A 24,054-nucleotide genomic window follows, 5' to 3' on the forward strand; every position below is an offset into this window, starting at 1 on the left:
TTATTATTATTATTATAATTATAATCATAATTATATCAGTAATAATTATTATTATTGTTATTATTAATTATTATTGTTATTTTATTTTATTTATTTTCCTTTTCTTTTCTTTTTTCTTTCTTATTGTTTTTTCCTGTCAATCTCCTGCTCCACTAGTCCAGTAGGTGGCGGTAATTTACCTATAAACTGGTTTGCCAACCGCCAATAAACACCAAAGAAGAAGAAGGAGGAAACGGAAACTACGCAATTTTCGCGCGAAATGTTAATATCTTCAGTGGTGTGAGTGAGCTGTGTGAGCTCTCTGAGGACTGTTTCTGGAAAATCTTCCTTTTTTCGATGCGGGTTTTGAATTAAATCCGTTTAACAGGCAAACAGAAGTTTTCCCTTTTTATATATAATAGATTGTATGTTAGTATCTTAGCTGAAGCAGCTCACAGCGAGGAGACAGGATGAAGTATTTCACCAGACTGAGAGTCAGACGAGTCTACAAGTGGCCTAGAAAGCCTCTCAGTTTCAACAGGAAGTTAAAAAGCTATGAATATGGGTGAGTACTAGCTACGTTTCTGTCATTTGGAGAAGGAGAACTCTTTCTAGTGGTGGACGAAATATTAACTTCAGTAAAAGTACTAATACCACACTGTGAAAATACTCAACTACAAGTACAAGCATGTAGTACAAGCATGTACTAAAAGTATGTATGTAGTACTAAAAGTATGTATGTAGTACTGTAAAAGTATGTATGTAGTACTGTAAAAGTATGTATGTAGTAGTATGTAGTAGTAAAAGTATGTATGTAGTAGTATGTAGTAGTAAAAGTATGTATGTATGTAAAAGTATGTATGTAGTAGTAAAAGTAGTAGTAAAAGTATGTATGTAGCAGTAAAAGTATGTATGTAGTAGTAAAAGTAGTAGTAAAAGTATGTATGTAGTAGTACAAATATTTATGTAGTAGTAAAAGCATGTAATACAAGCATAACTAAAAGTATGTAGTAGTAAAAGTATGTAGCCTAAGTATTTTTGACGAAATGTAACGTTACTAAAAGTAGATAAAGTAAAAGTATTCATTGCACAGTAAAATGTTCCCTGTCAGTGTTTTACTATTATATAGCTAAATGTTTTTGGATTAATATTCTGCTGCATTAATGTGTATGTTGCATTTTACCACAGTAGATGTTTAAAGGTCTTATTGATAACATTTTTATGTGGATGAATATTTTGTTCAAAGGTGCTATTGATAACATTCAGCCACTAGATGTCGCATTCGCCCTCCCCCGTTCAATTGCATTAACTTCACAACAAGTGGTTGGCAGACACTTACCATCAATCTCATCCATTTATCAGTTTTTTTCCACACTAATTGCAGACCCAGTGATACCACGTAATACCAACGTCGTTTTTAATGATTCATTTCCATCATAATAATTTTTTTCCCCAGGAAAATACTTTTATTTGGCACTTGTCTAAAAGCTCTGTGGATGTATTATTTGAAGGTCTGATTGATACCATTTTTATGTAGACGAATATTCTGTTTTAAATAATACATCCACAGAGCCTTTAGAAATGTGCCGAATAAAAGTATGGCTATTCCTGAAAAATATTATGATTGTGAATTAATCACTTTTCAAATTTTGGCGGGTCCAAAATTAATATTTTGTTTAATTCTGTGGGAGATGGCTGACGTTTGATTCCCACATCTAACAAGGCTTGTGAGTTAATAGTAAACAACGTTGGTATCACGTTGTATCTCTGGGTTGTCAGTGTGGAAAAAAACATAAATAGCTGAGATTGACGTTAAGTGCCTGGCAACGACTTGTTGTGAAGTGAATGCAATTGAAGGGGGGAGGGCGAATGTGACATATAGTGGCTGAATGTTATCAATAGTACCTTAAAGATTTGGCAAATTTGAAGTCCTTTATATACTGTTGGGTAGTCTAATCTACAGCAGTGCATCATATTCTATAAGATTATCATGTGTTTGATGCGTCGCTGTCCTGTGAGAACCACGCATCCTCTAAAAAGTCAACTTTTCATGAGCTCAGAAAAACAGCTCTATTTTCAGCTTTGTGACGATGCATTTTCCAGCTGATCTAAGAGGGTTTTTGAAATAGTTAATTTAGCTTAAGAAGGAGGAGAATTTTCCCAACCCATAAAGGAACACTTCATATCTCAGTTTATCACAAACATTCAACATCAACACATCCAGAGATACGTGGTTATCACCGGACAGGAAGGAGATGAAAAACTGTAATCTGAAAAGTAACTAAAGCTGTCAGATAAATTTAGTGGATAAAAAAGTACAATATTTACCTCTGAGATGTAGTGGAGTAGAAGTATGAAGTAGCATTAAATGGAAATGTATGTATATGTATATAATATTACTCGATTATAACTATTGATGCATTCATGTGTTCATCACTTTAATGTTACAGCTGGTAAAGGTGGAGCTCTATTGAATTACTTTATATTCTCCTGGGTAGTTTAATCTACAATAATACATCATATTTTCTTTGTTGATAGTGTTTTGTATTAATAATCTGAATGTGTTACTCTCAGCTCTTTGGCCATCAGTGTGGAGGGTCTCCCGAGGATCACCGTCATTCAGACCGGCCAACACATCCTCATAGAGGGAGAGGATGAAGACAGCCCGTACGTGGCCAAAGTCATCAGGCTGTTTGGTGACGGTGAGTCACGACAACTTGACGCTACACTTTAACTTTGTCCCCAAGGCTTGCAGCTGAGCGTCTTTTCTCTCTCGTCGTGTTTCAGAGAGCGGGAAGCAGAAGAAGGCGGTGGTTCAGTGGTTTGCTCGTGTGTCTGAAGTGCCTTTGAGCAAATTGAAGCTGCTGGGCAGAGAGCCTCACCCGCAGGAGATCTTCTACTACCAGGGTCGCAGCTGTGACGACGAGGTGGACGCCGGGTCCATCATCAGACCAGTGCAGGTGACTTTCAGTGACATCTGAATAACATGCAGATATACTCCTTTAATTCTTTTATTTTCCCCTTTTATGAGCTGAACAAGTGTGCTTTTTTATTCATGATAACGGCATGTTAAAGGATTAGCTCACCCAATTACAATAATTTCTTCTCTCACAACTAATTAATTTGATATGAATTTATAAGAGGACTATTAACTTCTACTAATGCAGTTGCTAGTCTTCCTGGGTGCCATGTATTAACTCAACAGACACAAATCTTTTACGTTTAGGAAGGAATGTAAAATGCTACCAAAATAAAAGCAAAGAGGACAAAACACAGTACAGTTCAGTAAAGAACGGCTCTGATATTGATTGATGGCTTTATTTTAGCCGATACCAATCCATTAAAACATGCTACATCCACTTCTTACGGCAACGATGCATTTGCCAAGGTAGGGCGTGAGGTCCGATGAGGGTAAGGTAGGGGTGGGAGGTACCCAATTTGTAAGTCCCTTCACCATACAGCGGTAAAACATGTACAGTATGTTGAAAAGAAAAAAGGTATTTAAAATAAATGCAAAATACATTCCCTATTGCCAAATAAAAAACACAAGTCCCTCCCCCGTTTTACATTTGTATAGGAATGATTGTGTCCCAAGATTTTTTATCCTTATAAGTGCTTGATAACTGTAACAGTGATCACTGTAAGCGGTTTCCACTGCACTGAAGAGGTTCTGCATATAAAAGTGTCTTTAAGGTAATTTGTTTTAGGTTTTTAGGAAGTGATTCTTAGCAGTCTTAATAAGATGCAGGTGTTTCTGTCTGGTCTATGTCAGCTGGACCCAAAACGAATACAAGAAAGGCAAAATTGATGCAGTAGAATCATAGATGTGGTCTTTTCTAACTGTCCATCCGGAGCTTAACAGTGTTATAGGAGTGCAATGCTAAATCAGTGGAGAACTCCTTTAAGACCAAGTCTGTGTGTAGGAGTTGCTCTTTGCATGAGGCCGAATGATTCAACGGAGCTAATTTGCTTTATTTAATGAAGTTTTATGTAATTTTTTTCCTAATTTTATTCACCAGCACTGATGCAAATATCTGAAAACATAAATTGTCGGCATGGACAGGTACTACTAAAGGTGAGAGGGGAAAATGTTTCGTGTGATTTAGGTGAAGTAACCCTTTAAGTCTTCTGTCCTTTCACTCAAAGGTGAAGCACCTGGATGGAGCAGCTCCGTTCCCGGACTCTGGCGACGGGGACACCCTGTACGTGAAGCTGTCCTGGGACTCCAAGGCCTTCAAAGTGCTGGACTCTGGTCTGGTGGAGTCTGAACTGGCTCCAGCTCCCTCCGCTCCTCCCCGTCCCAAATCCTCCCTCCCCCTTTTACCCCCCTGCTCTCCGCCCGCAGCGGCCCCGGCGTCTCGTGGCCCCGCTCGACGCGCCCTGCCCACCCCAGACCTCGCAGTCATGCGCCGGGCCGCCTCGGGGGAGGTGAGATACAGCCGGGCCACGATGAGCGCGGGGAAGGCTGGCACTGCAGAAGCAGAGTCGCTGCACTCCGCCACCAAACTGTCGACCTCGAAATGTCTGAGCGCCAAGAGGAGGAACGCCTCGGCCAGTACGCCCGGCGTTCGCAAGAAACTGGAGCTCAGCAGTGAGTGATTTACCATTCAGAGTCATTCCACAACATTATACAGGACCATCCTTTCTGCTTGTAGTAGTGGTAGATTTTAGTTTATTACTGATACATCAGTATTGGCAGATATATCGGCCAACTAGCAACAAGAAATTGCAATACAGTAATATTAGAGATTTTCATGAAGCAAAAAAAAGTTGTTTTTTTCATTCTTGACCATTTTATTGCAGTAAAAAAGATAATATTTTCGAAAAACCCAAATGTTTTTCTGTTTGAGAGAGGTTGTCATTTGATTTTGTGGTCATTTTTTTAGGCCTGATTATAGAAAGAAATAGTGTAACAAATAATTAAATCCCCATTTTGTCTTAAGTTTTCCATCTCCATCATTTTTAGAGCTGCATTTAATGACTATTTCACCACCATTTATTCAGTTCACTCTGCTGGTTAACGATGTGTTCAGGTCATGTTTTCCCTGCTCGTCCCGTCAGATCCGGAGAAGAAGTCGATGATCAGAGAGGACATCCTGAGCCAGCTGCTGGACGAGGAGCTGGAGTCAGAGCTGACTCAAAGACTGTCGGCCTCTCCCCCTCAGGCTCTGCCCCTCAACAACAGCCTCACCCCTCTCAGGAAGGCCCACAGAGCCCCCGGCGCTCAGGGCGCTTTCCCCTTGAAGCCCTCCGCCGTCGTCCTCAACAGAGTGTCTCCCTCCGAGACGAACAGTCCTCCATCGACTGCCAGAGGCGACTCCACCAGGTCAGAGTCGACTCTCTCACACAGTCACAGTGTCCACATTGATTTACAAACGGTCGGGAGACACACGGGTTTAAAGCAACCCTGCTCCCATCAGGGTTTTTGGAGTATCCTGGTTATGTGTTTTTTTCTACAGCTGGGTGATTTTGCCAAAAAATGAAATCTTAAAAAAAAAATAATAATAATTCTTTGCAAAACTAAAACACCATTATCATATTTTAACCGCGCTAACAGCACGTCTCCAGTGAGGACAGTGTCTGTCTTTTAAGTAAAACATCTCAGCCACTAGTAGATGGAATGGGATGAACAGACATTTGTGATCCCCTCAGGATGAATTGTAATCCCTTTGGGGATCCTCACTCTTCATCTAGCGCCATCATCAGGTCAACTTTTAAATGTGTCCAACACTTTGGTTTACGACCAAATACCGGCGTAACTAATGACAATTCAGCTGCACTTTGTGCTTACCGCTAATTGGCAGATGTTAGCATGCTGACGTTAGCAATTAGCTCAAGTATAGCCTCACAGCAGCTGGCATGGCTGTAGACTTTATGTGCAAAACAATTTAGCGGGTATAAATGAAAGACTTTCACCACCTGTAAGACTGCCATTGTTATACATACTCCGTAAACGCATGTACTGTAAATACATACATATACATACATAACTATAGACTGTCTGTACCAGATGCTTCAACTAAGTGAGCATAGACACCCAGGTTAATAATCAGTTAAAGGGACTGTTTGTAACTTCTTACCGGTATAAATCATCTGGGTCGGTGTCCCATGCGCGCTCGCGTGTGGCTACGCTGTTCATCTAATGAAGCCCGTCTGTTAAACAGTGTTGGCCGCGGTCTCAGAACGCGGGGGAGACCGTAGCTTTGGTCTCCAGGGCCGGAGTCTCTGCTGTACTCTGCTCCTCTGCCTGCCTGCTTGCCTTCACTCAGCTCGCTCCACCTCACGTGCATACGTGCACACTGGACACAGCAGAAGACTTCGTAGCTCTGAGAATATCTAGTGAATGTACAGTGGACGTTTGTGTAGAAATAACTGCTGCAGCTCCTCCAGACCAACAGAGGTTTTCCATGTCTTGTGAAGTGACGGGGCTCCGCAGCAAAAACGTTATCGTCTCCGACCGCGACCGGAGGGAGACACCGGCACCCGGTCGGAGACGATAACATTTCTTAACTAACATAACTTCAGCCCCAGAGGCTGGAGCAGGAAAAGCCAACACTAGGATCAGCATTGATTCATGGAGAGACCTGGTCAGCTGGTCAGCTAACATTACTACCAAGCAGGTGAAATATAGAGTGATATTGTGGTTTTAGCTGACGTGTGTCGCTTCACTGTTTTAAGCGATGCTCGTTCATGTCTATTTAGAGCGAGCGAGCGCGAGCCCGACGCTGACTTTCGTTGACTTAACGGCCACAGGTGTCACTGTTAACAAGCATTTCTGATTCTAACAAACAGTCCCTTTAATCATCACTACTTCATCAGCCTGATATCCGCAGACAGCTGTTGGCTAGTGTTAGCTACCCAGCAGGTAGCGATAGCTAATGTCTACATTGTGACTGTAAATAACCATTTTTGTGCACATTGTAACAACTAAATCTCTACGATGTAAACCTTTGCACGTCGTGCTAAAACTAAAATCTGAATTAATCAAACTATATCGCCCAGTACGGAGGATGAAAAATGACTTAAGTATAAATAAATAAATAGATGCATAAATGAATACAGGAATAAATAAATACAGAAATAAATAAAAGAATGAATGAATAAATAAATAAATGATGAAATAAATAAATAATTAAATACATACATAAATAGACTGGGGTTAGACTTCCAACCTCAACATACAAACACATAAATAAATTAATAAATAAATGTACATATATATGCATACATACATACATAATATAAATACATGAATAAATGTAGAAATAAATGCATTTATTTATTCTTATATATATTTATTTATTTATTTCAGAATGTATTTATTAATTAATTTATTTCTGCATTTATTTATTTCTGTATTTATTCCAGCATGTAGTTATTCTTCAACAACATCATATCCATGTCCTGTTTTCAGAAATCTGAATATGTCCTTAGGAGTACTCAGAAACCACTGTGGCATATGAACCACTGATCCAGGTTTCTAGATCTGCCATGTGGACAGGTGTGTCCTCAAATGGAGTCATGTCGTAGTTAGTCAGTAGAATAAAAAATACAAACAATGTGACAAATGTCTACACACTGACATGAAAGTTAGTAGAAGTAGTTTCATCTCAGTCTTCCTCAGCAGATGGAACTCTGGAAAAAGCTAGCAAATTGACCTTTTTTCATTTCCAAGCTGAAGAATGAACTCTCAGCCTAGTTTTAAAGTGGTTAAAACAGGTTTTAAACTGGCTTCAACCAGAGATAACCTGTTTAAATGTACAGACTCACTAGTGCCTCCTCTGTTGGATTAAAGTCCTCAGCAGGGTGATGATGTGATGGAGGCAGGGTTACCGACCGGCTCGGTTAAGACACCCAGAAGAAGAACTGCCACGCCGAGGAGAAAGTATTTCACCAGGGGGCAGAAGTGAGTCAGACACTGCTGGCCTGGTGGTTGTAATCACTGTAATAATATAATGTCTATGAGTCCTGGAGCACAACAAAGTGGTGTCAGAGAAAACCTGTGTGTAGGTGGTGATTAATCAGTTATTATTTAGTATCTTTATATTCTTTGAGGTGTGAGTCTGCACAGCTGGGTGAAGGTGTTTTAGTGCAAAGAAACAGTCACTTATTAATGATTAATGGGTTTGTTTGTCTCTTATTAAACACACTGATGTAACCCAATAACCTAAAAATCCAATGTGTCTTCAAACAGAGCCACCACTCCTTCTCGAAAAAAAGAACCCAACACCCTGGAGGAACCAGCCCTGGGAGTGCTGTGAGTACATGCATACACTCCTTATAACTGCAGAACTTGCCTGAGAATCATGAATCATCATGCAAACAGGAGCTGCTAATAGATCATTCGGCATACTTTTTAATGGGGACAAATTGACAACATGTAAACAAATATACAGTAGGCTAAATGAACGTTGCTCAAGTCTCAGCAAATTCACTGACTCTATGTTAAAATTATATTTCCTGTTTACATCCCCTAAAGCACACAAATTGTGCTCAGAATGTCCCATCAGTATCAGGTGTATTGCCTTGGCATCGTGGTGCATAAAAGAAAATAAAAGCATGTACTGCAACAGTCAAGAAACATAAATAAAATGGAAAAATTCACGATGAAAATATGAAAACTAGGGCTGTCAAAGTTAACGCAATAATAACGTGATAACACAAATTTGTTTTGTTGTTGTCTTGTGATTTTTCGGTTGTAGCGGCCTCAATTTTAAACTAGAAAAACCTAATGAATCCATTGGTACCAACCATGTCATACTAGCTTGTCGCGAAGGAGGCTAAATAACGCTCCAAACTTGTGCTAAATTTTGGTGAGGAAAAACTGGCAAGGCCATTTTCAAAGGGTTCCCTTGACCTCTGACCTCAAGATATGTGAATGTAAATGGGTTCTATGGGTACCCACGAGTCTCCCCTTTACAGACATGCCCACTTTATGATAATCACATGCAGTTTGGGGCAAGTCATAGTCAAGTCAGCACACTGACAGCTGTTGTTGCCTGTTGGGCTGCAGTTTGCCATGTTATGATTTGAGCATATTTTTTATGCTAAATGCAGTACCTGTGAGGGTTTCTGGACAATATGTGTCATTGTTTTGTGTTGTTAATTGATTTCCAATAATAAATATATACATATTTGAAACAGAATCCAGGAAGTCTTGCTGGATAAATCGTCCTCAAAAAGGCACTCCGTCTTCAGGTGAAAAAATATACAGTGATTTTGTTTTCGGAGTATAGGCAATAAAACAGACCAACGCATATGGACTCTAGGTCTTGCCGGCCCTGATGAACGCGTTGGTCTGTTTTATTGCCTATGCTCAGATAATCACTCACTTGAGGACCATTTATACAGCTAAACTTCCTGGATTCTGTTTCATGTACTTTTACCTGCCTTACTAAAGAGCACCTGTTGTGTCACCAGCCACCAGAGCCAAGCGGCGCTTCCTTCCTCTGTTTTAAAATATATACATACATTTGCATAAAGCAAGCATATTTTCCAACTCCCATGTTGAGTATTAAATACTTGACAAATCTCCCTTTTAAGGTACATTTTGAACGGATAAAAGATTTGCAATTAATTGTTATTAACTATGGACAATAATGCGATTGATCGGGATTAGATATTTTAACCGATTGACAGCCCTAGTAACAACTAGAGATACGTTGGTGTGCTGTTCACACAAAATCCCAGCCGCCCCTCCTCGGGATTGGAGGACCGGGCCGAGTGCCGCACCAATCAGGAACCTCCGCCTCGGCAGGTGGAACCAATCCCGTACAGGGGACCACACATCCTGATTAACATAAACCCAGTATTAAAAAGCGAGGTTAGACATGAAGAAGTTATGGGCTGCGGCAGTAACACTGACGCTCTCCTCTATCATTCATATACAGATATTTGTCCTGTGTGGAAAACTAGCAGACATGCAGACAAAAAAAATGCATTTAAATTTAGTATCACACTTTGAACAGTCCTGGTTGAGGAGATTTAATTCCCACTGAGTCTTGTGGCTGTACCAGATACCAACAGACCACAGCATCACCTGAATGTCTTGATCGCCAACACAACACGTGAAACCTCCGTGAGCTCGACTCATTTTCACATCAGTTAAAATAACATCTTTCCCTTTTCCACTTGACTCTGAGAAATCAGCCCATACCATTAAAATATGACAGATTTGATACTGTTGATGTGCGATGTGTGGACAGGGCTGAAGAGGATAACGAAAACTCCCCGATGCTGCCGGTCACCGCCACACCGAGGAGCTCTAAGAGGAAGTCGGCCCTGCTGGTGTCGTCTCGCATCAGAAGACAGCTGTGAGTGCAGCGAGGCGGTCATCGTGACTGATTTTTCAGTCCACTGATTTATCAATTCATGAATTCTTGTGGACGACTTCTGAGTACTGAAGCGTCACTGTCTGTTTGATCAGGAATCTTCTGGACAACAAGCAGGACCTGAACTCCGATGAAGAGGACGAGGATGAGTTTGTTCCATCCAAGAAGGAGCTGCAGAGCAGCAGTGAGGATGATGATGATGGGGAAGAGGAGGCAGGGCTCGATAGTGATGAGGAGGTAGTGATTAAAAAGGGCAGACATGCTGCAGCAGGGTTTAATACTCCCCGTTCAAAGCAGAGAACTCGCTCCTCGACCCGAACGCCCCGAAAAACTCCAAACAAGAAGGTAAAAGTCCTGAAAACATCTAAAACGGAGAAAATCTGGTTACCTTTTTTTTTTCTCACCTTGTGTCCTTTAACTGTTTCCTGTATCGACAGAGCACACCAGGCACGCCACGGACTCCGCATCGCGCCACTCCCAGCATCCCCAGCAGGTCGCTGCCGGCTCGACAGCCTGCTAATGTTCTGGAGGAGGCCAGAACGAGGTGAGAAGCAGTTAATCGGTGACCTCTGACCCTCATCTATGTACACTCCTCGTTTGTCATCTCCTGCCGCAAAAGCTTGATTGGGTTCAGTGCAGTCAGATGGCTGAGAGGACTACTTTATATGTTTGATGAATGGTCTTTCATGATTCTAGTTTGTAGATAGTCCTATATTTACTTCTTTTAAACATCACAAAGGACCAGAATTTATTTATTAATTTCCCAAGATTTTATTGATAACAAAATGTTATTCCATCAGTCAAGCAGATGATCTACAGAGTGAACTGAACCTGTGTATTAATGTCAGTTAATGTTAATATGTGTTAATGTGTCTCTTCAGGCTGCATGTGTCCTCGGTGCCGGAGTCTCTGCCCTGCAGAGAGCAGGAGTTTCAGGACATCTACAGCTTCGTGGAGAGCAAGGTCGTAGACGGCACGGGAGGGTAAGATCCAGATCCTGATTCTGGTCCAAAGGTTCACATGTTCTCAAAGTCTTTGGCTTGTGACCCGGTTTGTCCCCCCTCGCCTACAGCTGGGTGTCAAACATCAGTGCTTATTGAATACAAACCAAAATCTGAGAGACAGTTTGCATGTGACCCTGAGCTGTGAGCACTTTGTTTACTTCTCTGATTGTTTAATTTTATTAGTTTTTAAAGTCCTCATGAGGTAAAACTATCGAGTACTTCATGAGGAAACACGGAAAAAAAAAACCAAAGCTTCTACATTATCCTCCAATAAATGATAGTTGAATTATTGTTAATGTGCCAATCATTTAATTTCTGCCAATAATTACATCCAATAGCAAACAGTTATTAGATTATTATATGTTATTATATTAATGGCATGGCTGCCTGTAAGCACTTTAAGAATCAGTCAGTAGAAACTGCTCAGTCTAAAAAGTGAAGCCTGAAATATTAGAAAATCAGATGAGCATCTTTGCGTACTCCCATGTTGATAAGAGTATTAAATACTTGACAAATCTTCCTTTAAGGTACATTTTGTACAGATATAAAATTGCGATTAACTATGAACAATCATGCAACTAATCACAATTAAATATTGTATTATATATTCCTCTGTATACAATAAAAATCCAATTCAGGACGCTAGTTTAAACAATTGCACAGATTGATATGATGACATAAGCTCAGACTGTATTTGTTATGTTGTTGCTGTTTCTGTCTCAGGTGTATGTACATCTCAGGTGTGCCAGGCACCGGTAAGACGGCCACAGTCCATGAGGTGATGCGCTGTCTGCAGCACGCAGCCGACGTGGACGAGATCCCTCCTTTCCACTTCGTCGAGATCAACGGGATGAAGATGACGGATCCTCATCAGGCCTACGTCCAGATCCTGCAGGTGAGAGCGGTGAACTTCACTTCACCTCTTCACACTTCAGTGCATGCACGTGTTAATGATTAGCTTAAAGAAAATGCCGTACATTGTCTATCGTTATCGTTTCGTCGTTAAACCTGCAACAAGCTCAGCTGCTGCTCCTGTTTCTGTACTGCAGACAGACGTCCTGTCAGTAATTCCTCGGCACAGCATTTATTTTTATCTCCTCACTTTCCTGCTTTTTCAGCCTATTTTTAGTTGGTTTGGGACTATTTCAAGTAAAGAACTGTGCTGTTTTAGGTTTGAAATTTGAACTCAATAACATTATGCATCCACAAGAAAACAGAACAAAAATTGGTAGAATTTAAAAAAAAATATATATATATATATATATATATATATATATATATATATATATATATATATTTTTTTTTTTTTTATATATATATATATTATAAAAAATAAAAGAATCCGTTAAATTATGAGATTATTTTAAAAGAAAAAATTATATTTCCTCTGTGTTTCACTTTGGCCAGCAGGGGGGGCTGCAGTCCACTCGGCGCCTCTTCTATCATCTATCAGGGTTTATTTTGAATGTTTAAAAATTACATGAAATCTGATTTAAATATTCAGAAATCTGATTTAAATAATCAGAAATCTGATTTGAATATTCCCAAATCTGATTTGAATAATCAGAAATCTGATTTGAATAATCAGAAATAGAAATGTTTCCGGATTTTGAACATTTACAGGATAAGCACTCAGCAGTTGAACCACATGTTGTGTTATGTGTTTTTTTTATTTGACTTGTATCAGAAAGTAATTTCAGTTTTTCACCCACTTTTCTGAAGAGCATCTTCTAGCAGGAAACACAGCTACTAAATCAACTCCAAAATGGGTTTAAATTGATCTGATCTGGGTGTGTTGTCAAACAAAAACGTTGAGCTTTAAACAAGCTGGTTTCCTTTTAAACACGGTTCCTAAAGGTTTATTTAAAGAGTCACTCCACCAATTTTACAAATGAAGTTCAGGGTTATGTCACCTTGGAGACGACAAAAGTTGAAATAGAAATCCTGCATTATAAACTAAGGTGTGTCGATGCAACCATGTCTCCTACAAAATTACGTGTATTACGTGTGCGATTCATCGGGATTAACTATGGACCATCATGCGATTAAATATTTTAATCGACTGACAGCCCTGGTAAACGTCACGGTTTGCTTAAAATGTCTATGTTTGTTACTTTATTTAAAATAAGTGAACGTTGATTTTTAGTTTCACACGAGACATGAGCAGCGGTCGCCTGGGAGAAGTCCGGTGTTTATTGATCCACCCCTCCCGTCTGCCAAATAACTTTCGTTAACAGTTGCTCAATATGCTACGTCACCTGCTCTGTGTGTCACTCGTTGTAATACGTCACTTACTGCCGCCTTCCACAGACTATCATTACAAAGGTAATGAAAGTTACGTAATATGATATGGCCATTTAAGAGGCAGGATATAATAAAGACCCAATCCAGTTGCTTTATGGGAAATGTGGGATCCAGGGTTTTGGAGTTTGACCAATACGCGGAACTAATAGAATAACAGACTTTGACAATTCTTTTTTTTTTGTCTCGTGAATCCACAACCTTAACTAATGCTAGCAGTTTCCACCTGCTTCCAGACTTTGTGCTAAGCTAGGCTAAACTGAAGATGAAACTGACGTTTTCCCATCTAACTCTGGAGAAGGCAAACGTCAATCTGTTTCTTTAATTAAAGGAGTGAATAGTGTCCCAGCGGGATTAAAACGTTGTGGTGTGTTCACTGACTGACCGGTCTCTTCTCTCGCAGAAACTGACGGGTCAGAAGGCCACGTCCGACCACGCAGCAGCTCTGCTGGAGAAGAGATTCAGCAACCCTGCACCCAGAAAGGAGACTACCGTACTGCTGGTGGACGAAGTAAGAACTCTATTTCATATTAAAGTTAGAGTTGGTAAGGATAAGTCAAAAATGTTCAGACTCAAACAAACAGTGAATGTATCTACTAACAAGTATTGTGCGTGTGTGTATCAAATCCTGATATCTCTTCGTCCTCTGTGCCATAGAGCTCCGTTGTTGTCCAACAACTATTAAAAACACAATACAAATCACACGTTGAGCCACACTGTTGCACTGGGTGACGTGTTCCTTTATTACAATGAACACACACACACACTGTAGTTTGTTTTGACTCAATCCTACATACACCGTCCTGCTGCTCACTAGAGCACCAAATTTGAATTAATCCACCACTGAAAATAGTCCCAAACAAATGCACTATTTCCTCCTGTTTGTTTGATGCAAACTACAGTGACCAGCTGTTTTAGGAAATTACTTTAAAAAAAAAAAAAGATGAAACTATATATTTCTGAGGTGTTGAAGATTTACGTCTTCAGTCGGAAAAAAACAAGCTTGGAGTAGAGATCCACAGACAGGAAGTCAAAGTATTGAGAGTAGGGCTGTCAATGGATTAAAATATTTAATTGTCCATAGTTAATCGCGATTGCAAATTAATCACACATGTTATAATCTGTTCAAAATGTACATTAAAGGGAGATTTGTCAAGTATTTAATACTCTTAACATGGGAGTGGGCAAATATGCTGCTTTATGCAAATGTATGTATATATGTATTATTGGAAATCAGTTAACAACACAAAACAATGACAAATATTGTCCAGAAACCCTCACAGGTACTGCATTTAGCATAAAGAAATATGCTCAAATCATAACATGGCAAACTGCAGCCCAACAGGCAACAACAGCTGTCAGTGTGTCAGTGTGCTGACTTGACTATGACTTGCCCCAAACTGCATGTGATTATCATAAAGTGGGCATGTCTGTAAAGGGGAGACTCGTGGGTACCCATAGAACCCATTTTCATTAACATATCTTGAGGTCAGAGGCCAAAGGACCTCTTTGAAAATGGTCATTCCAGTTTTTTCTAAATTTAGCGCATGTTTGGAGCATTGTTTAACCTCCTTCGCGACAAACTAGCATGACATGGTTTTAGGTTCATATGATACCAGTATCTCCACTCTAAAACTGAGCCCACTACGACCATAAAAATTGCAAGTTGCGTTTAAAACAAGCCTACAGAAACACAACACCAGAGTGGGAAAAAACGCGTGCATGAGCCCCCAAATATGTTACAGCCTCTCAAACAACCAAAGGCTCTGGAGAGACCGAAGCATATAAAAGGATGCCAAGAGACTGTTGTGTGAAAATAATACAATCAATTTATTTTAAATCAGGACAAAAGTAACTATCAAAAATGTAACTGAGCAAACAAAAAGGTCGGAGATCCCGGTTAAATGAACAAAAGAAAGGAAGTCGCTGGGCCAGCCACGCAGTGGGCCGTCGCACCCAACTCATCCCTCTAAACTCAAAAATGTCTAACTTGAAACAAAAGCACAAAACTTTACTACCGCAGATCTCCAGCCCAAAAATAAAGTTACAAACTAAATGCTGGATAAAAAGTAATCTAAATCAAAACAACTCAACAATGGAGACGGGAATCTCCCGAGCAGTGCTGCCGGCTGCAGCCTGAGTACCAGAGAGTGTACGCCATTACGCACCGTCCCCCTGCCCTTTTCTTATCTCCCTTAATCAGGTGATGAACTGATTAAAACTGAAACTGAAAAAAAAGTAGGTCAGAAGGAGGGGAGACAGAGAAACAAAGACAGCCCCAAGTGTGCCCTGTGGCACATTAAGGCCCACGCGTAACATTAAGGCCCATGCGTAACAGTGGTTAAGAAATGATTGGCGTTAAAACAAATTTGCTTTAACGTGTTATTTTGGAGTTAACTTTGACAACCCTAATTGAGAGACAGACTAATTGTCAGTTTCCTCTTTTTAATGCGAAGGAGAATTCACGAGTGAAAGAGACACTTTCTTACTACACCTCACATATGAGGTACTGCTACCAGTTTCAGATCTTTGGAAAATATAGACAACTAGAAAGTTGAGTCATCCGAGATCTGCAGAAAGAGAGTATGACTTCATGATTTTTCTGAGAACATGTGACACTGTGGTTAACCAACAAACGGAGTGTTTCCATTCGTTTTGATTTAGAATTGTTCCAATACTTGGAAATGTGTCCGATGATACCCAGAATTCGGTATCTGATATTGGCTAGTACGCCTATGCACGCTTTCCGATACCATAATTTAATAACCCAGAAAAAAATCAAGTTGTTTAACCGGAAATCAATTCTTATTCACTGGTTCAAAACAGTAGCCTTTACTGTGCTGTCGCCCTGGATGCCTCATGGCTGCCACTTGCAACTACTGTTTTAGAGCAGCGAAGAAGAACTGATTGTCACATGACGATAGCAAACAACAACAGTTTGTTCATGTTTTGCAAAATGTTTAAATTGAGCCAGGCTATACAACAAAGATAGTTATATGTGTGTGTGTGTGTATATATTTATATATATATATATATATATATATTTTTTTTTTTTTTTTTTTTTTTATTATTATTATTTATTTATTTTTGTTCCGGCTGGTGGGCTGTGCTTGGTATTTCCTCAGCAGATCTCAACATGGCTGCCGGGTCACAAACTTTCTTATTTTAAAGCTAAACAGTACACTACAAGATGTTTCTGAAAACATTTGAGGCGAGAAATAGACATTACAGTAACAGAATATTGATTCATATTTGATCAGCGCTGCCTAGTTTGACCGTTTGGTCGGAGTTCGCGAGTGATTGACAGCTGCTCAGAGACAGCAGGGCTCAAGCTCGGCTCCGATTGGTTGTTTTCCTCCGGTCTGTGAAATCTTGCAGATGCCGTTAGGAGCACCGGAGGACACTGAGGCACATGATTTTTTTCAGATTACCTGTCTCATGCTCTACTGTCAGGATATAGTGACCGCTTTATAAAAATAACTTTTTTTAATCATATTTGCTCCATTTCTACCCACTGCAGCTTTAAGTGTTGCTCTTATGATTTCTACACATTCATATTATAATATGAATATAAAAAACTCTCTAATAGTTTGGTCTTTTAGCAACATTTTCTCTAAGCCCTAATGTTTAACAGGAGGTGGATGTCATCAGGAGACAGCAGACTAATCCTCTTTAACCCTTTGTGTCGTGTAGTTGGACCTGTTATGGACCAGGAAGCAGAACGTCATGTACAACCTGTTCGACTGGCCGACGCGGCGTCACGCCCGCCTGGTGGTGCTGACCATCGCCAACACCATGGACCTGCCGGAGAGGATCATGATCAACAGAGTGGCCAGCAGACTGGTGAGGGAGCTGCTGAGCCCTTTCATAGCTCTGTTTCTACTCTCACAGCTGCTCTGGCGTCTTATCCAAATACACACATACGCTATGATGTGCATATGATTCACAGGTTTCACAAAGCAAAGGCACATTGTTCATCCAAAAACTTCTTCTGAGGGTGTTTACTTCAACTGCCAGGGGATAGTGAATAACGGGAGCGGGGCAGTGGGCATGGAGATGTGTGTGTGTGAGCGAGTCATCAGAAGCACTTCAAAGGCTGTATTCGAAACCGCATACTGCATACTACTGAGGAGCGCAGTATGCAGTATACAGTATATGCTGCATACTGCGTTCCTCAGTAGTATGCAGTATGTGACAGTTAAAGTGATGTATTTAGCAGTATGCTAGACGAGGTTAAGCCTTTAAACCAGCTCTTAAAGCACAGGACAAAAAAACAAACTTGTACCACTATTACAATATTATCAAAAAATACAACTTTGATTTTGTTGTTTATGTTATGCTTGTTTACTTTATAAGATACTGCAGGTTTAAACTATTTATTCTGACAGCTCATAAAGAAGTCCGACAAACAGGATCATCAACGAGGAGAGACAGGAAATATAAAACATTGATCCACAACATTTACTTTACTCAAACTGCTTTTTCAGTTACAGCAACAAAAAAAAAGTGGACTGATCTCCCTCCAGATATTAGAGAAATGCTAAAAAAGTGTCATGTTGTCTCATCAGGAACCTCTCTGCCCCGTCAGAAGCTGCTCTTTCTCTCGCCACTCTGCTGCTCTGCAGCCGCTCTGTGAGCGTCACTGGCCGGCTCTCCAGCGAGCTACGCCTGCGGGCGATTGTGGAGCTTTTTAACTCCAAAAAGGCAGATAAACACAGGTTCCTGTTAATTTATAATGGACATCTGTGTTGTGATATTTAAACAAACTATCCGTCAACAAGGAAATAAAAGCCTCTTGTCTACGAGACCGGAGTGAGCTCCAGCAGCTCATAGCGGTCTCTGAGCGTGACTACCCGGCTTGCTGGCAGCGACCCGGGCAGGCGCTCGCTGGCTGTCACAGTATTCTGTGGAGCTTCTAAACTCCGACAACGGTGGAACAAATGTTCGATTCGCCATCTAACTTCGTAAAACTGCCGATATTAATAATCTACACAGTTGATTTCTCGCCTCAAAAACTTTCAGAAGTGAATTTAGTGTTGAAATGGCTACAAAAAACGTAAAAAACGAGTAGCTTTTGGCTGCTGTTTTTGTACCCGTAGCCTGTACTGTTCCAGCGCTTTGCATTGTGGGATACAGTAGGCGAGATAGACTGGTCTGATGCATACTGGAGAATTTTTCCAAATCAGTACGTCATCCGGGTATTTTTGGCATACTGGAGATTTTGCTTTTGTTCGCATACTGCATACTACATACTACATTTTGGCCAAATCAGTACGTACTACTAGTATAGTATGCGGTTTCGAATACAGCCAAAGTCTTATCTGACGTGGTGTGTTTTCTCGGTAGCCCATCTACCGTACGCACCGCTGTCATCGCCATCAGTTTATTGGCCATGAGCAGTGGAAAACAAAATCAATTACTCAACGATAATAACATACTCATCACGTTATGTTTTGAACACACCTGATGCACCTCAGCAGCCCTTAATGTTGGATCAGGGCTGAGCATCAGCTGGTTCAGGTGTGCTAGAGTAGAGAGAGCTGGAAATGGGCATGTAGGGGGTTTGGAGGTCTGTGGCTGGGAACCCAGGGTCTAGGCTATACGCTAGAATAAATATAATTAATGAAACCAGACTTAGAAGTTTTCTGAATCTGCTCTATTGATTTACAGAATCAGATTTCACATGACAAACATTGCCAGGAGAATTAAATGTTTAGACGAATGCTGTGATATGTGTAAATAATCAAACAATTACTATATCAAGTTTTGTTTTTTAGCTTTTAAGTGTTAGCTATAGTAATAATAATGGTCCAAAATGGTGTAAAATTGCATAGTGTTAGGTAAAAAGCATTCAAATTTTATTGGGAGTTGTCCCCCAAAACCCAACACCAAATTTCTACTACTCCTTTGCCAAAAGCGAAAAACCCTGACGTGCTACATGATGCTCCATTTGTCTAAATGTTTCTAGGGTTTGACCAGGATGTCATTCCAGCCGTACAGCTTCAAACAGCTGCAGCAGATCATCATGTCGCGGCTGAACAAGGTGAAGGCCTTCGAGGAGGACGCTCTCCAGCTGGTGTCCAGGAAGGTAAACCACCGGGACGTCTTTCCAAACCTCCTCACCTGCGCTTTTTCACAGGTCCGCTCACTCACAAGTCTTCCTCTCCCCTCGCAGGTGGCCGCTCTGTCGGGCGACGCTCGCCGCTGTCTGGACATCTGTCGCAGGGCGACGGAGATCTGCGAGCACTCTGCCGCCGATCCTTCGGCCACGGGATTGGTGGGAATGAGTCACGTGATGGAGGCGCTGAATGAGATGTTTTCCTCCGCCTACATCACTGCCATCAAGTGAGACTCTCACTTTGGTCACATTAATGATGGAGTTGTAAAGGTGTGATGAGATGAAGTGACTAATATGTGTCTTCAGGTGTGCATCACTGCAGGAGCAGCTCTTCCTCAGGGCGGTCATCGCTGAGTTTCGGCGGCTGGGATTGGAGGAGGCCACCTTCCAACAGGTAAAAACAAACACACAGAAGAGTAAAAAAAGAACTAGAGATGCAGACGACTATCAACCTTCACATTCTGCAGTTATACACTGACATCTGTGATTAAGCAAGAAGCAAAGAAAACAAACAATTGAAGAAAGAAAAATACAATGCTTCCTCTGAAATGCAGTAGAGAATTTCAGCTCAGAAACCTCCTTATTGTCAATCTACCTATGAAAGCCATCCATCTTCTGAATGCTCTAGGTCTCTAGTTTGTGGCTGTAAAGTTTCATGAGGCTGTGATTATCCTAGAGGTCACCACAGGTCATTTTATACAGTGAGGTCAAGTTTAAAAAAATTAATATGAAATGGCTACTTTGGGACTAACATATTCACACATGAATACAATTGGGCTCATTGGATCCTCAAGAGTCTCAGCTTTACAGTCATACCCACTTTATGCTACTATAAATATATTATTATACACCGATCAGCCATAACATTAGGTCAGCATGGGCACCCTGACCGGTCTGCGGCTACGCAGCCCCATACGCAACAAACTGCGATACACTGTGTGTTCTGACACCTTTCTATCGGAACCAGCATTAACTTCTTCAGCAATGTGAGCTCCAGTAGCTCTTCTATTGGATCGGACAACACGGGCCAGCCTTCGCTCCCAACGTGCATCAATGAGCCTCGGGTCTGACCCTGTCGCCGGTTCACCGGTTTTCCTTCCTTGGACCTCTTTTGGTAGGTCCTGACCACTGCAGACCGGGAACATCCCACAAGAGCTGCAGTTGTGGAGATGTTCAAAGTTCAAAGTGTTCACTTGCTGTCTAATATATCCCCCCCCACTGCCAGGTGCCATTGTAAGGAGATAATCAATGTTATTCACTTCACCTGTCATTGGTCTTAATTTGATGGCTGATTGGTGTATATTATCTATTTATAACTCCAAGACTGTTTAGGGACCCCAGTATGCAGAAATATTCAAATTCACCATTTTAGAATAGCCGAAAATAACATATTTGTACTGCATGCTAACAGTTGCATGTTTTTTTGCCCATAGGTTTTTCTAGTTTTATATTATACCAGTAGCTTCACTCTAGCTTTAAGCCTGCTACAACCTCTGAAAGACAGAATAGCGGCCGGGCCCGGTAACGGGCTGATGGATTTCAAAGAGGAAGTCTTTTCAAAAAGTACATTATTACAGACGTGTGAATTAACCGCAGACACTCAGCTCGCCTCTTTAGTCAAGCTGTGACCTTTAGCCCGTTATGGTCTGTGGCAGATGCTGTTTGTTGAAGGCTACTGAAAAATAATGTCACAAATCAAATCACACAACATACTGTTGATATTTTGTTCCTGGAATTTCGGTGTTCATGTGCGGTTGGGTCAAAAGGGTGCCAAAAGTACGTACAAGGAACTTTTTATTATTGCCACACAACAGTGTTGGTGGTAATTATTTTTGGTAGAAAATGGTAGCTCAGTTCCAGTGCAAAGAAAGACGGACGAAAACAAGCAAACAGATATAAACCATTACAGCAATGTACACAAAAAGGAAACGCATGAATGTGAAAATATGATTTTGAAACCGTTAATCTGGCCCTGCACACAGACGGCTCTGTGTAGTTCATAGTGTGGCATCAGACTCTGTACACACTTTAGTACGAGCAACAGAAATATATCCCAACTAGGGCTGTCAAACGATTAAAATATTTAATCTCTATTAATTGCACATTTTTTTTATCTGTTCAAAATGTTCCTTAAAGGGAGATTTGTCAAGTATGTAATACTCTTATCAACATGGGAGTCGACAAATGTGCTGCTTTATGCAAATGTATGTATGTATATATTTATTATTAGAAAATCAATTAACAACACAAAACAATGACAAATAGTGTCCAGAAACCCTCACAGGTACTGCATTTAGTATAAAAGAATATGCTCCAATCATAACATGGTAAACTGCAGCCCAACAGACAACACCAGCTGTCAGTGTGTCAGTGTGCTGACTTGACTATGACTTGCCCCAAACTGCATGTGATTATCATAAAGTGGGCATGTCTGTAAAGGGGAGACTCGTGGGTACCCAGAGAACCCATTTACATTCACATACCTTGAGGTATACCTCTTTCTTTCCTTCCCCATTCCTGTTTTTTCCTTCCCTCTCTAACGTAATAATTGACCCATGGTCCGGTCTGCATCGATGTGGTCCTGAAGCACAGAAACCTGAGTAAATGTCCTCCCCTCTGTGTGTGTCTGTGTCCCAGGTGTTTGTGCAGCACCAGGCTCTGTGTCGGGTGGAGGGTCTGCAGCCCATCAGCGTGTCGGAGGGCCTGGCGGTGTGTCAGCGTCTGGGAGCCTGCAGGTTACTGCTGCTGGAGCCCAGCCGCCTGGGAGTCCTGCAGCGAGTCCGCCTCAACGTCAGCCAGGACGACGTGCTCTACGCCCTGAAGGCCGACTGACGGAGGGGTCCTCTTCAGACTCCTTTATCTGAACCACGTGAGACATTAAACCTCAGTTATACAAACTGACATCAAACAGAATTTTAAACCTTAAATTATTTAGCGCGTTAACTCCTCCAACTGCTCAGATTGAGACGGAGATCACACTTTGAGCAGAGGCAAATATATGGAGTCAAAGATTTTCCTTTTTAGTTTGTGATGTCCCCAGTTTAAAATGAGATTTTTCTCTTTCTGGAATTATTTTTAACGTTGTATAGTGCACCTTATTTTTTATGTTTCAATACCTGAATATGCAATAAAACACCATCTTTAATATGAAACGCCTTTTAATTATTTTTCTTGCAGTGATGGTGTGAATACCAATATCAACAAAACAAAAAAGAAACAATGGAACAGATTTTTTTTTTCATGGACTGCATTTGCTGTTATTGTGTATATACAGAGGAGCAGGAAGCAGATACAGCTGCGCTAGCATTTACTCATGTTTTCATATTATTTTACCAAGCTGCAACTGACACATTAACATCTCTGTCAACTCACCAAGACTTTTCCTTCGGCAATGGTAGCAGGATTGTAACTACCACAGGTCTTTTCGTGGGTCAGTGAATCTGGTTGGGGAAGATATTACTTTACACTCAATATCAGGCTTTAAAAAGCTGCGGTAAATCACCACTAGTAAGCCACATTTGACTACTCTTTTTCCCTGCTTCAACACATGTCTGTCTCGGTCGCTGCTCAGGTAGGAAAAGAAAACGTGCCGTGTCTCCACACAATCTTATCAACTATGTACGGGGGAGGGTTTAACCCTTTTAATGGACGTAGGTTACGTCAAATTTGGTTTATCAGTGTTGTGGAATGAGTAATACCTCAAGTTCTTACTCATTCCACAACACATTCGGTGCCTTTTTTAAGTTCAAAAAACAAAAAAAGGGAACACTGAATGTTAACACACATGTTAACACACATTCAGTGTTCCACAACACATTCATTGCCCTTTTTAAGTTCAAAAAAGTGCAATGAATGAGTAATTAGAAGTGAAGGAGGTTTTAGAGACCACATCCTGTTATATTGTTTAAGAATATGCAGAAGTCGCATTCATTTGAAAACAACAGACTTACCAGTAAACAGAAGTCACAGCAGCTCAGCTCTGCTACACACCTGAGATTTTATGCTACAGGACGTTTCTGGAAGAATCCAACAGTTAAAAGGACAGTTTTAAAAATGCCCATGTAACTGTTGAATCTATCAAATATTGTGTAAATAATCCAGCTCTTCTGAAATCGTTTTAATCAGTTATGGTAACAGACTCTCTCTCTCCACCTCACGACACTCTGTATTTTGAGTGTAATTCATTTGCCAAAGAAAGACAAAACACACCACAAACAAAGTTAAAGATGAATATGACTGATAGCAGCATTATTATTATTTTATTTTCTAAACCTATTGCGATAATATCATTATCATGAATTCTTTTGGCCCCTATAATTTT

General features: G+C 40.7%; 1 protein-coding gene across 2 annotated transcripts; it reads left to right on the forward strand.

The window, feature by feature from the left end:
* Positions 1-223: 223 nt before the first annotated feature.
* On the forward strand, positions 224-22,885 carry orc1 (origin recognition complex, subunit 1). 2 transcript variants are annotated; one of them, XM_037771105.1, is made up of 18 exons: positions 224-544; positions 2,554-2,681; positions 2,767-2,939; positions 4,126-4,570; positions 5,041-5,305; positions 7,775-7,885; positions 8,174-8,236; positions 10,185-10,292; positions 10,406-10,657; positions 10,750-10,854; positions 11,192-11,293; positions 12,038-12,209; positions 14,019-14,126; positions 17,309-17,458; positions 19,584-19,703; positions 19,791-19,960; positions 20,040-20,127; positions 22,371-22,885. In XM_037771105.1, exons 1-18 carry the CDS (start codon positions 450-452, stop codon positions 22,563-22,565), a joined length of 2,850 nt encoding a protein of 949 aa, XP_037627033.1. In that variant the 5' UTR covers positions 224-449; the 3' UTR covers positions 22,566-22,885. The 2 variants fall into 2 exon arrangements, with proteins under 2 accessions (XP_037627033.1, XP_037627034.1); XM_037771106.1 differs by lacking the exon at positions 7,775-7,885.
* The last annotated feature ends 1,169 nt before the right edge of the window (positions 22,886-24,054 follow it).

Source organism: Sebastes umbrosus, chromosome 5, assembly GCF_015220745.1.
Source record: "Sebastes umbrosus isolate fSebUmb1 chromosome 5, fSebUmb1.pri, whole genome shotgun sequence".
Classification (NCBI taxonomy): domain Eukaryota; kingdom Metazoa; phylum Chordata; class Actinopteri; order Perciformes; family Sebastidae; genus Sebastes; species Sebastes umbrosus.

Excerpts from the sequence above, each read along its gene's own strand:
- orc1 (XM_037771105.1), top strand. The coding sequence starts at position 450 with ATGAAGTATTTCACCAGACTGAGAGTCAGACGAGTCTACAAGTGGCCT. Across the intron at positions 10,855-11,191 it reads CTGGAGGAGGCCAGAACGAG|GCTGCATGTGTCCTCGGTGC; the intron begins GTGAGAAGCAGT and ends GTGTCTCTTCAG. Across the intron at positions 17,459-19,583 it reads ACAGAGTGGCCAGCAGACTG|GGTTTGACCAGGATGTCATT; the intron begins GTGAGGGAGCTG and ends AAATGTTTCTAG.